The sequence below is a fragment of the Abramis brama genome (genome assembly GCF_963993115.1).
Source record: "Abramis brama genome assembly, chromosome: 25".
NCBI lineage: Eukaryota > Metazoa > Chordata > Actinopteri > Cypriniformes > Leuciscidae > Abramis > Abramis brama.
Genome location: NC_139987.1, coordinates 5,462,220 through 5,477,047, shown reverse-complemented (window position 1 = coordinate 5,477,047; position 14,828 = coordinate 5,462,220). Strand labels below are relative to the sequence as shown.

The following is a 14,828-nucleotide window of genomic DNA, read 5'->3' as shown; positions in this document are numbered from 1 at the left end:
AGGCCAATACAAAATACAAAACACAAAACACAGGGCTTAAATACACAGGGACCTAATCAAAGAAACCAGACACAGCTGACAAGACTAATGAGACAATGACTGATTAAGGTTTCCATGGCAACTAAGGAGTGGCAGGAAAAGAACAAATGAACACAGGAAGTCCAAACAAACACAAACAGAACATGTAACATTTTGAAATTGTAGTAAACATTGTACGGTAAGTTGCAACTATAATCATTTTAGTAAAATTCATAAACTATTGTTGCATGACTAGTTAGAACTACAGTAAGCTATTAGTGTTCAAAGAACACAAGTTGTGATGCTGACTTTCACCAAACATAAACAAATAATCACAACTGGCTAGAGAGCTAATGAGTAGAGTCATTACGTTGTATGGTATCCTGTGTTTACTTTAACAGGCTTTCGAGGGAACATCACTCTGATTGTTAAGCTCTCCTCCAGGCTATTATTAGTCATATATGAATTCACCCCATATAAATGTCTCCAAATGAAGCTCTGCTATAGTCATAAAATCACATCGCTGCAGGGGTACTCAATAATACACTGACCACACAAGTGAATCAGCACATTAGCCTTTGCGTAAATAAGGCTCAGAAATCAGATTTGTTTTTCAAATCCATTCTAGGACTGACTACACTGTCATTTTACAGCTGATGAAATCTGATCTGTTCATTCATACAGTGTAGTTGATGTACGATGTTATGTCAAATGATTTTATAATATAACAGTAGCTGACACTGAAAATGTTCTCATGTCTATCATGACTCTTCGCTCATATGCATATTTATGCATATAACGGTATGCAGCTGGGTCCAAAAATCACTGACTCAGTCGCTCATTCACTATGTAACTACAAGTTAATCTCACATAATCCACAACAGCAAGAATGTAGAGTGATGAAAAAATACTTTATTTTAAATAAATAAATGTATTTCTTTCTTCTTTAAAGAACTCCAATTTGAACATTCAGACAGACAGATTGCAAACCACATATCAATGTGGTCTGGATCGAGTTTGTAAACAAGTGGTTTTTCTGTTCAGACTAGAAAAAAAACCTAAATAGATTGGAGTTGGAGACAACAAAAAATCTGCATGTCTATATATATGGGCTAATGAACATTCTCGGCTTTGGATTTAATAGCTATTCACTGTTTCACTTCAACTATTGTTCATTTTCTTGAGTAAAGCTTCAAATAATCAGAACAGATCTCATAAAACAATAGCTGTAGATCCAAAGAATACAATATGAACTTTGGAGTCATTTATATTTAACTGAAGTATGAAATGTCAATTCCTCCACCACATGTAGTATAAGACAACACAAGCCTTTTTTTCTAAAAGAAAACATCTGACTAAAGTTTAAAGCTGCACTTAATTCAGAACGAAATCCATTTATAGCGGCAAACCAGTAGCATTTGTTTGCCAGACTCAAAACCAGTCTGCCAGAAATTATCAGGACAACGGCTAGTTGTTTACCGCCCGGCTTACTTTGGCAGATTTCTGTCTGTTCTGAAGAGTAAACCTAAAATGAAACTTTCTGTAGACTAGCGTCAGACACACCGCCTGTTTCAGTCAATTCAAAAACGTGTTTGGCCTCTACGTGTTTAGCAAAACACTACGAAGTTAAACAAATTATATGTATAAATAGAAATATCCAATAACCTCTGCTCAAGGAGTGACGTCCACAGTATCAGCTGACAGCGTCAAGGCTCACACCTGTCCAAACCACACAGTCATGCACCAGTGAACAGCAATTAACAATGACATTAATAACCAGTTTAGTCTCAGTTGTAAATGACCCACCCAATATATGTTTCCAGTACAAACTGTCAAACTTGAATGCCAAAATGTCAGCTAGCCCTAAAACAAGCCTTTCTTCTCTAATTTGAGCTAAATTGAGGAAGTTAGTAAAAAATGTTAAAATCGCAGAGCTGTCTGCCTTTTAACAGATTGATCGCCCACAAACTAATCACTGAAACAAACTACTGTAAGGCGTTTTTGGCTTCTGGATAAACATAATGAATTTAACAACATAGACTGACTCAAAGGAAAATCCGTAGAGCAAGTAAAAAAAGACAACCTCCAGTCAACAAAGTCAGTAAAAACAATTTTCAATGAGACGTTAACATGTTTTGTTGGCTGGGGTTTGTGGAAACAACTGTAATGACAATTTAGTTCTTAAATGGGACCTACTATTATGCCCTTTTACAAAGTCTTTGTTTTTGGGCTCTACTAGAATAGATTTTCATGCTTGACTGTTCAAAAAAACATTTATTTTTCACATAGTCTCCATTGTTGCAGCACCTCCCTTCCCAGTCTGTCAGAAAGGCTCAGTTTAGTTCCTGTTTCTATGAAGCCCCTCCTCTGAAAAGCACAATGTGCTCTAATTGGTCGGCTGGATCAGTGTGTTGTGATTGGTCATCTGCTACAAGTATGTTTGGGAAAATCCATACCCCTTACTCATCACAAGTTTCAACACACTACTAACTCAACCAGGCCTCCTCCCTTAAATTTTTCATATGCTGTGGGCGGTAATTATTTAAATGAGTTAATATTGTAACGTGTTCTGGAAGAAAACTCAAGACTACAATGAGGCGTTTCAGGGAGTTCAGAAACAGTGACATTGATATAGAGAATAACTGCCTTTGGAGACACTGTGCTTTATAACTTAGCAGAGCTTTTTCATGCTCAAACGGCAAAATTACACACATTCAATGGACATTGAAAATGTAAAAAAGCATAATAGGTCTTCTTTAACTAGTTCTGCTTAAGCAAAATACTAAAATCAGGCTGAATATCAAATGTAATCATTTTACCATGTGAAGTATGAAAGTGAAGTATTTGCACTTTCATCAGACAAATAACGTAGTAAAATTCTTTAGGATATACAAACCTAATCTATCAAATATTGGCTAAATGAATGTTTGTCATCAAACATGATTTTAAACAGATGAAGTGTTGGTGTCTTCCATCTGGGCCCTGGAGGAACACTCCTTTCAAACAAACATAGGCCTAACCATATTCCCAATCCCAATCATTAACTAGTCTACCCCTAAAATCAGATGGAAATAATAGTAACCGACCTTGTAATGAGAACAGCATTGTCGTGATGGGCGATCCCATTCTCTGGGATACTGTTTCCATCCCCCTGATGAGAAAGAATGGATTTCTGCCATTTACAGAAGCTGTCTAGAGATTTGTCTGCATGGTGGTTTATCTCCAAGTTGAGCTGCAACATAGAACACCAATGTAACATATCAAACTTTGTTTAAGACGACACAATCTGACCCACTGCATTTTGAAATGAAGTCACAATATAACAAAGGATGCTTCAGTTTGTTGAGTTGTTATTTTATATAATATATTATATATATATTATTTGGTTGGTACAATGTGAATTATAGCTCTAATGACATCATCTTTGTGGTAGTTGGATCTTTTGGTTGGTTTCCCAGTCTGAGAAGAGTTATTTGACTCTTCCGAGAACAAAAAAAACAAAAAAAGGAAACATAGTCAAACGCCCTGGCTCTTTCATTAAAGATATTAATGCAAAATCTTTTACAAAGTTTCCCTGTGGGACAATGTCTAGGCATCTCTGTTCGAATAACTTTTATGTTTAAAAGTGGTCCGACGATTCATGATTCCATCTGTCTTGTTCAGGCCAATAAAACAGCAGACTACTGTGAGGTGTGCTTCTAAGCTTCTAAAAATACTCTGAGCTCACACTCATTTAATGCTAATGCAGACAAAAGACAAGAGCGAGGAATAGTAATGCATGTGCGTGAGACTAGGGAGAAAATATCACCTAGCCTAGTCTTGGGAAGTGCTGCTGAAAAACAATCACCTTTTGCAAAACCAAAATGCAGCTGTAAACTGTTTAAATGGTTTGTTTTTGCAGAACCATGCAAAAAAAGTTAAAGGGATATTTCACCCCAAAAATGAAAATTTGGTCATCCTCATGTTATTCCAAACCTGTATGACTTTCGTTTTTCTGAAAATAAAATGAAAATTGTATTGTCGTTTTTTGTCCATACAATGAAAGTCAATGGGGTCCAAAACAACATTAGACCCCATTGATTTTCAGACAGATGAATGTTCTTCAAAATATCATCTTTTGTATTCCAAAAAAGAATACAGTCATACAGGTTTGGAACAAAATGAGGTTGAGTAAACACTGACAGAACTGACATTTTGGGTGAACTGTCCCTTTAAGACTTCTGAATCACATTAGCATTAAAACTGCTCCATCACATTAAAAACACTGACCTGATCTTCTGTCAGAACAATCAGTCGGGTTACAATAATGTTCACAACGTTTCCAAGGCTGGCATCACGGTAAAGTTTGGCAACCTGACCTCCAGAAAAGAAGAAAAGACACAAAGTCAGCCAAATGCTGTTCGAGTTCTTCCGATGTTCCCTTAAAAAGGCATTTGAACACGCTTTCGAGACAAACACGCATGAGAAAAGCAGGACCAAACTTACAATATTCATTACGGACAGGATGTAGTGCTCGATGTCTTTGCGACCGTGGTAGCCAACCATCATTTTGTCCGCCACCACTAGGGTCTCCACAAAGCGTTCAGAACTGACGGACCGGCGCTGGCGATGGCCACCCGTCGAGCTGTCGCTGCCCGGGACTGGGTACGGGGGGTTTTCTTCAGGGTTGGTATCATAGCAGGGTGTCCTGCTTATTGTGAGGTCTGGAGAAAACAAATACGACTCACATTTTCATCAAAAAATGTTTCATTAGCAGTTCAGTTGTTAGTAAAAATGAGGTTCAGCTGAACTTTAGAGTAGATCTTCACTCAACGAGGCTGTTTGCAGAGACTTCCAGCCAAAACCTGAACCACTGACCATCATTTCCTAAACTGCTATCAATAGCTGTTTATGTCACAATGTGGCCAAATGGAGGTTTACCAACCTGAAACACCACAGCTGAACTCCTCGCTTGGCTCTTGTGGAGAGGGAATGGAAGTCTTTTTATAAATAACATGTGGTTGTCCTTCGTGGTTGACATCACTGAAATTTCTGGATATATTTTTTAATGGCTCTATTAAATATTGCTCGTCCTCTGTGGTTATGACACCATGCTTGATAAGAAAAGAGAAAATGATAGGTTACACCAAAAGCACACAGGGAAATCTGTTCATTGACAAGATTTGAAATATTCCATCTGCAATGTCAAGGATAAGGTTGTAAAAAAAAAAAAAAAAAAACATTTTAATGGCTGCATCACATGCTTATCATCTCTACAAATAGTCTCTTTAGATTATACCAGAACGTAGATAATTACAACTCGTATTATTTCAAGTGATTTCATATCATTCAGCATTGCAAGCAAATGCAAAAACATGCCACAATACAAATCAACGAGATAAATCACTCAAAACCACCAATTACATAAAGAACAACACCGTAATTACCTGGACTCGAACCAAAGCACACAGATCTGCGCCCTTGATCACCCCCAATTTAACATAAATTCAAAAAGTGCCTCAGAAATGTGTTTATAGAAAAAGAAGAAGAAAAAAAGCTCTGGCATGTTCTCCAAGTCTGTAAAACTCCACAATGAGACCAATTAAATCTTTACAAAGAAATAGCAAACGCTGCACACGCAAAACAAAAGCACAGTTGATATAAGCCGTATGCTGTGTGATGCACGGCGAAAACTGCTGAGGCATTCAAAGGATTGTTTTTCCATTTTTGGTTTCAATAAAATGACTGAGGCAATGCAGAGATCTCGATTTATTAAGTCAAGTGAGCCAGTACTTTTGGCTGCAACAATAATAATTTAACATCTTAGCATCATTGCAACTGTCTCGTTCTCCATTCTAACTAAAGGGGAATTATGGGGAAAAAGCTAATATTATGAACCTGATAAAGCACAGATGATTGGAATTCCTCAAGGACTACAAGCTAAAACTTTTGTGGATGATTTAATGAAATGGAACATTAAGTTTGCTTTTACTTTCAGAATGAGTTTTGATCCCAGCCATTGGGAAAGATCAAACTTACATGAGATCAGATGTGATGCATGATATTAGATTAATTAACTGGTTGTGGTCATATAGGACTCTTTTATGTGGCCAAAAACGTGAAATGGAAAGATGGATGGCTGGTATGTCTTAAAACAATCTCTTAACTCTATTGACAGCAGATGTGAATGAACATCATGTTTACAAGTGACTTACAACGGAAGTCTATGGGGCAAGACAATAGACCAGAATAAATGTTAAAATATACACGATTTTGAAAGTTTGTCTACAGACAAAACAAAAGTGTTAGCATAAGACTAGTGCAGAAGTTTTAACCTTTACAAACACAGGGAACTCAGCCAACAGACCACCAATAAAAAAGGAAAAAAGGAAAAACAAAGTTTAACAGCACATCTCTCTGCAATGTCTTTTCTCATAGGCTTTCATAGTAAGTGCATTACTGTGAACACTTTTTGCTTGTTTTTACTAGTTAGCCTGTTAGCGTCAGCAGATAGCCAATGCTGGTAGATGCTGAAACTACATCATTCTGTGAGCAAATTCTATAGAGCCAAAACGCAGTAACTACACCAACACTGATTATGAGAAAAATAGCTTTTTTATATTTTTGATTCCTCGCAAACTAAGTGTAAATGAGCCAAAACAGTCGGTCACAGGACAGATCATAATCTAAGAGGCCCGATTTTGGTCATAACTCCTTTTTGACAAAATGTGCTTTGCTTTTGCAAGTCAATTTAGCAGACGTTTAACCAGTACCCTTTTTTTGGTCTCTTAAAGGTAGGGTAGGCAATGTAGGAAAGGCTAGCAATAGCCAGCTAGCTTTAAGATGCATGAGATGTATGAGATCACACCCTCCCTTCAGAGCGTCTCCAAAGCCACGCCTCCTTCAAAACACATGAACAAACATCAGCGTCTGCAAAGCCTCACGAGACGAGAGACGGTGTTAAATTACCTCATGTCTCAAAGCACATAACATTACAATAATGAATGTAAACATCTTAGATCTCTGATTTGTACCATCTGACTGCTGCAGATTAATTTCAGCATTGATAGTGTTGACATAGAAACACATAAATCCGAGTCCGAGGACATGAACAGCTCCGGGTAAAACGTCAAGGGTTGCCATCTTGTAATTACGGTTATGACATGGCGTGAACACAGCATAAGCTCATCGTTTTGGTTCAGGAGGAACTATAAACACGGCTGCTGTACGTTTGCGGCGCTCTGTGACTGACGTTTGTCTACAACTCTGCACAGCCTTACTGAAAGCGCTGATGACGTGTGAATGGAAATACATTGGACCAACATTTTTTGGTCCTGAGACTTCCACAGAATACGTATGTAATTTCTTTTATATTTAGGATGTGAAGAGTTTCAACCAGTATAACGAAAAGTCTTCATAAAAAATAGCCTACCCTACCTTTAAAGCGTAAAACCGACTTCAATTTCTAGGTCAGATCAGTTACTCCTGAAAGCCTCCGCTTGTTCTTTAGTAGTCAAAAGCTATAAGTGATTTGCCCACAAAATTGGACCAAAACTGAATGCCCATGAGCAGCAAACAGGTCAGATGCTTCCCGGGGGTCGTGTGGCAGCCAAACCACTGCCATTGAGATGTTTTTAGCAAACTAAGGAACAGAAAATGATTTGCTGTGGTACTCAACCCTACGTCACAAATGCTGCCGAGAGATCCTGAGGTGAATTGAAACTTGTTTAAATCATCATTTTTTTTTATCTCTTGTGACTCAGGGGTTCAGGTAAAACTCTCTACAGGCTTGGCTATGTACTGAACTCCTGAAACTATAGGTCTGCAGAGTGGTTTAGGGAGAAGGTTTTGTGTTTGCACGCAGACACAGTGACTGCAGGAAATGCCTCAGGACCAGCAGAGCCACTCTAAATTCTCATAGATTTATGCGAGGGTGCTGCTGATACCAGGGTGGAATCCAATATCGAGGCCTGTCCTCCCACATGAACACACCAGTTTAAGGTAATTGCACAGGGCCGGCTCGCTTGGGAATTTTCCCCTCAGTCTCTTGTCAAGTTTAAGACACAACATGCACAAATATCTAAGTTCCAATGTTGGGGAAGCTACTTTAAAACTGAAGCCTGCCAAGATACAAGCTACTCAGAATTTAAAGTATTTAAACTACAGTCAAGCTACCATTTTGGAAAAGTAGATAAAGGTAACTGCGTTAAAGGACAAGTTCGGTATTTTACACTTAAAGCCCTGTTTACAGATCGTATCTGATGAAATAGAACGGTTAAGATTAAAATTTGGACACATGCTCCTGTCCCGACAATTTTAGGTTTATTTCGCTTTCCCCCCCACCCCCACAATGGTTGTCTAGGTGCACTGGAACATTCCTTACTAAAACACATTAAACTTTCGTTTACAAAGACGTGAAACTCACCGAGTGGTCAGGGGTGTTCACTGGTATGCTCACTCAAAAATCGCTGAAAAAGATGCATTCCAACAGGTGTTTTACCATTAGTTGTAAAACTGTGGACCTATTTTTCCAAACGCGTCACACCCGTAGATTCTTCCGTTGAGAGCTTGAATAATAGACACTCCAGCCCAGTTGGTGGCGATAATGCACCTTTGTCAATTGCAAGCAAACCACTGGCATTTCATTGAATACACAGAAGAAGCAGAAGAAGAAGCGGCGGAGTAATACCGTACCTCACAGCGAATCCAATACAACTCAATGGAGTTGGACAAAAACTACGATAAAACCTGTTGGAATGCATCTTTTTCAGCGATTTTTGAGTGAGCATACCAGTGAACACCCCTGACCACTCGGTGAGTTTCACGTCTTTGTAAACGAAAGTTTAATGTGTTTTAGGAAGGAATGTTCCAGTGCACCTAGACAACCATTGTGGGGGTGGGGGGGAAAGTGAAATAAACCTAAAATTCTCGGGACAGCAGCATTTGTCCAAAATTTAATCTTAACCGTTCTATTTCATCAGATACGATCTGTAAACAGGGCTTTAAGTGTAAAATACCGAACTTGTCCTTTAAGGTAGCTGTGTTAAAGCTAAAGTTCACATTTTACTCATGTTGTTCCAAACCTATATCATGACTTTCTTTGGAAAAAGATGATCTTTTGAAAAATCTCTGAATGTTTTTTTATTTGTCCATACAATAGAGGTCAATGGGGTTCAATATTTTTTCAAAATGTTGAAATATTTCTACTTCGAGAAAATGAGAGTCAGCTAATTTCACTGTAGACTCATGAAGACTCAATAAATGACACAATGAATTAATCATTTTCTTTTCGAAGTGACCATTCAGAATCCCCAATTTTTTTTTTTTCGCCTCTTTTTTTTTTTTATTGCCTGTCTTTTTATTATTTTTATTATTATAACATGCTAAGCTGTTAAGCTGTGTAGCATTACAAGTATTTTAGTTTCCTACAGAAGTTAGTTGTTGGGGCAATTTGAAATGTCACACTAGTTTATATTAGTCAGAGCCATGATCTAACATTTTAATAATCACATTGCATCACAGGAAGCCACGTTTCACAGCAACCGTGTAGAGTGTGGTTTAGTCAAGCGACGTCAAAGTCCCCTCCAGATGAAATGCTCAGCGTGAGATAGGAATCAGCTGGCAATAGGCTTGCAGGTGCAAGAGAGATTCAAGCCCGATGCAGAGAGACAGCTAAGCTAATATTTTGCTGTCACTCAGCAGTCACTTTAACAGTGAGCAGAAGCAGCCGTGTACACAGAGACAGGGACATAGATAAGAACTCTGGCAGCAACACAGACAACGTGCTTTAAGCTCTCTCTCTCTCTCTTGTGTTAGTCAAACATGAGGCATGAGTTTCTTGAAGCTGCCTAAGCTTTATTAATGTGATATAGACACGCTGACTCACTTTGGACGCTGGCCTGAAGCTCTGGAGTTAAACTGCTGAGCAAGACATTGACAGGGACAATGAACTACATTTTTCAATGTTAAAATCCTGTCTCCTATCTGAGCTTAATAGGCTTAATAGACAACAAAGAAGCCATTTGTAGGTTGATTCCCAAGAAGGGGAATCAGCTTCCCTGTATATCAACTGAACCAATGCCGTGAGGGTTGGGCGGGATTATCGATTTGTCCAACAAACAGCAGAGTGTTCAGGAAACCTGGTTGACAACAACCTTTACTTTTGCAGAAATTACACACTTCGGCTATAACTATATGCTACGCAGTTATTAAGGTATTCTGATTCATTGCAATGCGGTTACTTTTTCTAGGTGTTCTGAGTGCAAAATAAAGCATTTGTCAGATGAAGCTCATAAGTTCGATCACTAAAAGTAATAGCACATATTCTCGTGGGTTTAGAAATAACCATTCACAGTAAGGACAGCATATCAGTCACATCAAAAAAAGGCTAAGTCAGCAAATATGGGGCCCTTTGAGGAAGTAAACACTTCAGCTGAAGATCTTTAGATATGTGGGCAATAAAATGCAATGCATATTCCACATGTCACTGGCCAGCATGCTTTCATATCCCTGTGTGAATGTACAATTTCCAATCTGTTCTTTTATGCAGAAAACAGTGTGCCTTTTCCTGAGGTATTTTGGAGAAAAACAGCATACTTACCTTCTCATACAGCCAAAAGCATGAAGATTTTCAAAATCTGCTGTACTCACCAAGCCTTTGCAGTTGCTCAATGCCACTTTTGTAGTGCTATATTGATCCAGTAGATATCCAACATAGTGGCAGTTATCGACCACTGAATGCTGCCAGTCTACTCCGTCTTTGCCCCAGTACTCTACTGTGAAATGTTTAGAAACCAGATTGGGGTTGAGAGTCAGATTCAGGTGAAAGTGCTTGCCGTAGGCGGAGAGTTTGTAAAAAAGCCTGGTCTCAGTGTGGTCCAGCTCAGCCTGGTCCAGTCCACGTCTCCGCCGACCAGGCCTGTAATGCTTCACAGTGTAACTCATGAACTGGCCCCTCTCATCCACCCGCACTGGGACTGTCAGCTGATAGTGCTCCAGCGTAGACAGAAATTCCGCTTTTGGTTTTGGGTAATAAAGTGAAGCAGATAACAGTGAGCAAAACAAAGGAGGGTAATCATGGGAAACCAAAAATCAACAAGCAATTTCAGCACTGTAAGTGGCAGGTGTGTTCAGAGGAAGGTTTAATTACTCAGAGGTTGATCTTTCACAGCTTCTGTGAGTTTCTAAGTGTAACAAATTTGTTTTTGATGTTTCTCCTAAAAATCTTCTAGAGCAGTGTTTCTCAACTGCTAAGTGGGTCGCAAGACCGTTTTGGGTGGGTCGCCGAGTGTGTAGTCAAAGAAACAACAACAAACCGTACTTTTATTTTGAAAGGTGTGCGTGAATGCTGTTGACTCTTCTGCAAAGGCTTTGATTTTCTGTCAGACTGAACACGGTTTTCCATTTGACTGTGCTACTGTTCCATTGTTCCGCACTAGACGGGGGCGTTTGACCGTTGTGCTTGTGTCTTTTGCAGTGTCTCGTGCATGACACGGTGTACTCAAAACAAGGTGCTCAAGTTAAGAAAAAAGTTCAACCTTAAAGGCCCACTGAAGTGCGTTGACGTAATTTCCACTTAAACAGGAAGCTAAGGCGGGACATATTGAATGGCTCCTCCCCCTTTTAAAATAGCCAATAGCGTTTAGTTTACCTAGAGCATTTGATTGGACAGAAGATGTGACGAGAAGCTGAAGTCTGCAATGATGTCATAAAAATCTGTGATCCATTTTAGCTGAAGTGAGAGACTGTAAGTTTTGAATGCTTATATCTCCTAAATGCAAATTCTGTCATTGTCTGAAAAAGTCAAAAAAAGTCTCTAGACCTTGCAGGTTCTTTTCCGTTCCACTGACAGACTTCTTGCATTGTCCTGTTTTACTATCTGAAATATGTCAGGCTATATGTCAGTGTCTGTATTCTAATGTTATTTTTGTAACTTGTCAGGGCCAGTTCACACAGAATGAGTTTTTGCGGTCAAAATTAAGAGCATACAGTGTCGTAGTTAAACTGTCAACTACCAAAATAACCAAAAAGTACCAATTAATTACGGTGGGTGGTACATCGTTTGTAAGCTGGGAAGGATTTGTCTCCAGGTATGGTGTTCATTCTATTCATTAGAATCAGTGTCCATATGTTTTATTAACAGTATGTGTTAGAATTGTGTTTTTACCATGGTAACTGCAGTTTCTGTAACCTTAACCCAAAATTCAATATTTTTGATGACTGTGGTGGCTCATACCAACTTTGGGGTTTGGGGCTGCTGCCTTACCTTATAATACTGTTTATTCATCAGTGTTAGTGAAACATAGCCTATGTTGAGTAAAGTGGGACAGCACTTGTGTGTATGTCACCCATTTACTGAGAAATAAATTAGCTTGGTTCAAATTCCTAAAAATTTGGGTCGTGCCATAATGGCCATGGGAAAATGTGGATCCCAAGGCCAAACCAGTTGAGAACCACTGCTTTAGAGAAATAAAAATAGACATAAATGAATGTGTATATTATAGCTAAAGTAATTTGGTCTTTGAAGAATTTGATGAGAAATGTCTGAATCTCTGAAATTTGATTGCAGACATCTCTTTAATGTCTCAGTTGTTTCTCGTTCACAGCAGTGATATTCAAAGAGACCAAATGGAGACTTTTGTGTTTAGATTTCTCTCCCAGTAATCTCACATGTGTCTCGTTTCACATGTCGTCTCTTGTCATTTAAGAGTAGAACAACATTGTCTCAAACTAGGGTAAGATTTGATTAGCTGAAAGTCAGATGTCTCAACTCGTTTTTATGACATTTTTCTAAGACCTGGTTTCATAGATGGGGCTTAGATTAAGTCAGGATTAAGCCTTAGTTTAATTAGGACATAATTAGGACATTTAAGTAGCTTTTATAAAAATTAAAAACATTACTGGTGTGCATCTTAAGACAAAACAATGGCATTGACATATTTTAAGATCTATCAGTGCAAGTTGCTTTTAGTTAAAACAGCTCAAATATGCATTTTAGTCTCAAACTAGGCTTAAGCCTTGCCTGTGAAACCGGGAGTAAATGTTTTTCAGGAGCAACACCTGAGATAAAGGTGTTAAGGTGCTAGTTACATCTCCTGATGCTATGCAAGAGCAATACAATTTCCCTCTGGACTGGCAAATCTGAGCACAGTCTGAGACATTGTTGAGATCTCTTTTGATACTCAAGAAGAACAGTGAGATTACTGAGGGGTTTACTCCAAATGGATTACTCCATTTGCTCTAGAGAAACAAATGACATATTAAAGAGATATTTTACTAATCTGTTCATATAATAAAGAAACAAATGAGATCTTTTTAATGTCTTATGTGTTTCTAGGCATCTCGGCTTCTCTGATTTTTCTCCTGCAGAGTTTTTGGGGAGATCTCAAAAATGTCTCACACCGTGTTCAAAATGAACTCAAATATTTCTCATGAACTTCTTCAAAGATCAAATCATCTGAGTTATTCTACCCACACGTTTGCTGTATGTCAATGATTGTCTCATTTCTCTTCAGGAAGTTTAGGAGAATCACCTGAGACAAGCTTGATACTTTCCATGAAACATAAGTGAGCAATAAAAGTTTCCTCTGGGTAGAGCTTAAAGTGTCCTAATGACATCATTGTAAGCAGAAATGAGTTATGGCTTGTCTGGTGAATTTTCAGAACTGGTATGATATCAGCTGTTACAGCTACAGTCATCACTTTCTGTTAAACTTACCTTGAGAGTTGTATGAAAGGATCTGAGCTTCAGCAGCGGCCAAGACCAGGCTAAATATCCAAGTCAGCGTCTTCCAAAAAAGTTCCATAATTTAGGGAAGATCTGACATGGGTGTGGGGGTAGGGGGGTCAGGGCAGGCTACAAGTGGATTAAAGCGATATGATCAATCCAGCTTCGCACCATAACATATCCGTGACAAGCATCCTCGACACATTCGAATCTCAGTTCACACTTAATCCCAGGTTTAAAAGTCTTCCTAAAGGTGAAGTCTCTAGGAAGGACTTGTGCCTGCACTTTTGTCAGCCATGAGCAGGGCAAGAGTCCATAAGAACTCTCTTCATGTTATTCCAGAGCAGCAGATCTATATTAGGAGCTTGTCCCGAACGATCCATTTGTTTGCCTGGAAATGAATGAGAGTGGAAAAAACCTTGTCAGTGGAAAATTGCCAGTTTCTAATCTTACAAAATGAAGAAAAGTTTCAACTGTGTCTCATCAAACATCAAGAGCAGATTGCAATTCCGCAGCTGTAACATCTGGACTTGAACAGGTTTGATCACACACACACACACACACACACACACACACACACACACATAATGGTGAGCTCATAGGTGTTGAGTGGGATGCCGTAACTTCAGGTTATCATTTTCACACCTGCACTTGACTATTAGCTACCCTGCCTGTTTCCGATTTAAGGCATGAAAACCTGTTACAAATAACATGACTGGATGATCAGACTGAAGTTTCACCAGCCGGTTTGAACTTTGCAACATTTGTTGATGTGTAAATGGGACCCACAAGTATTTATTTAATGTACAAAGTATGAAATAAAGTGTCATCTGTATACCCGAATGCTGTTAGAGCTTTTAACAGAACTAATTTAAGTTTTCTGAGGGTTTTTTATTTTTTTTGTTTTTTTTTGTTGCAGTACTATCATCTGGTCTCAAGCTGATTTAGTGGATGTATGAAGCCAGTTCTCAAGTTCACACAGGCATCCTATCAGAGAAACCACAGGTGCGGAACATGATCCGCTAACTACTGACATCCAGAAAGTGCCAAAATATTTTCATTTTGAACAGCGTATTTCTATTGTATTATTTATTTTATTTCTTAA

General features: G+C 38.7%; 1 protein-coding gene across 1 annotated transcript in view; it reads right to left on the bottom strand.

Annotated features, from left to right (window-relative positions):
• Positions 1 to 13,802, bottom strand: part of adamts6 (ADAM metallopeptidase with thrombospondin type 1 motif, 6) — a gene marked incomplete at its 5' end in the record, with an annotated part of 82,679 nt that extends 68,877 nt beyond the window's left edge. Inside the window, 6 exons of the mRNA XM_084103638.1 lie at positions 3,105 to 3,250; positions 4,288 to 4,371; positions 4,504 to 4,721; positions 4,943 to 5,111; positions 10,648 to 11,012; positions 13,715 to 13,802. Of these exons, the coding sequence (XP_083959764.1) occupies positions 3,105 to 3,250; positions 4,288 to 4,371; positions 4,504 to 4,721; positions 4,943 to 5,111; positions 10,648 to 11,012; positions 13,715 to 13,802 (1,070 nt within the window). The remainder of the gene's footprint in view (positions 1 to 3,104; positions 3,251 to 4,287; positions 4,372 to 4,503; positions 4,722 to 4,942; positions 5,112 to 10,647; positions 11,013 to 13,714) is intronic.
• Between the last annotated feature and the right edge of the window lie 1,026 nt (positions 13,803 to 14,828).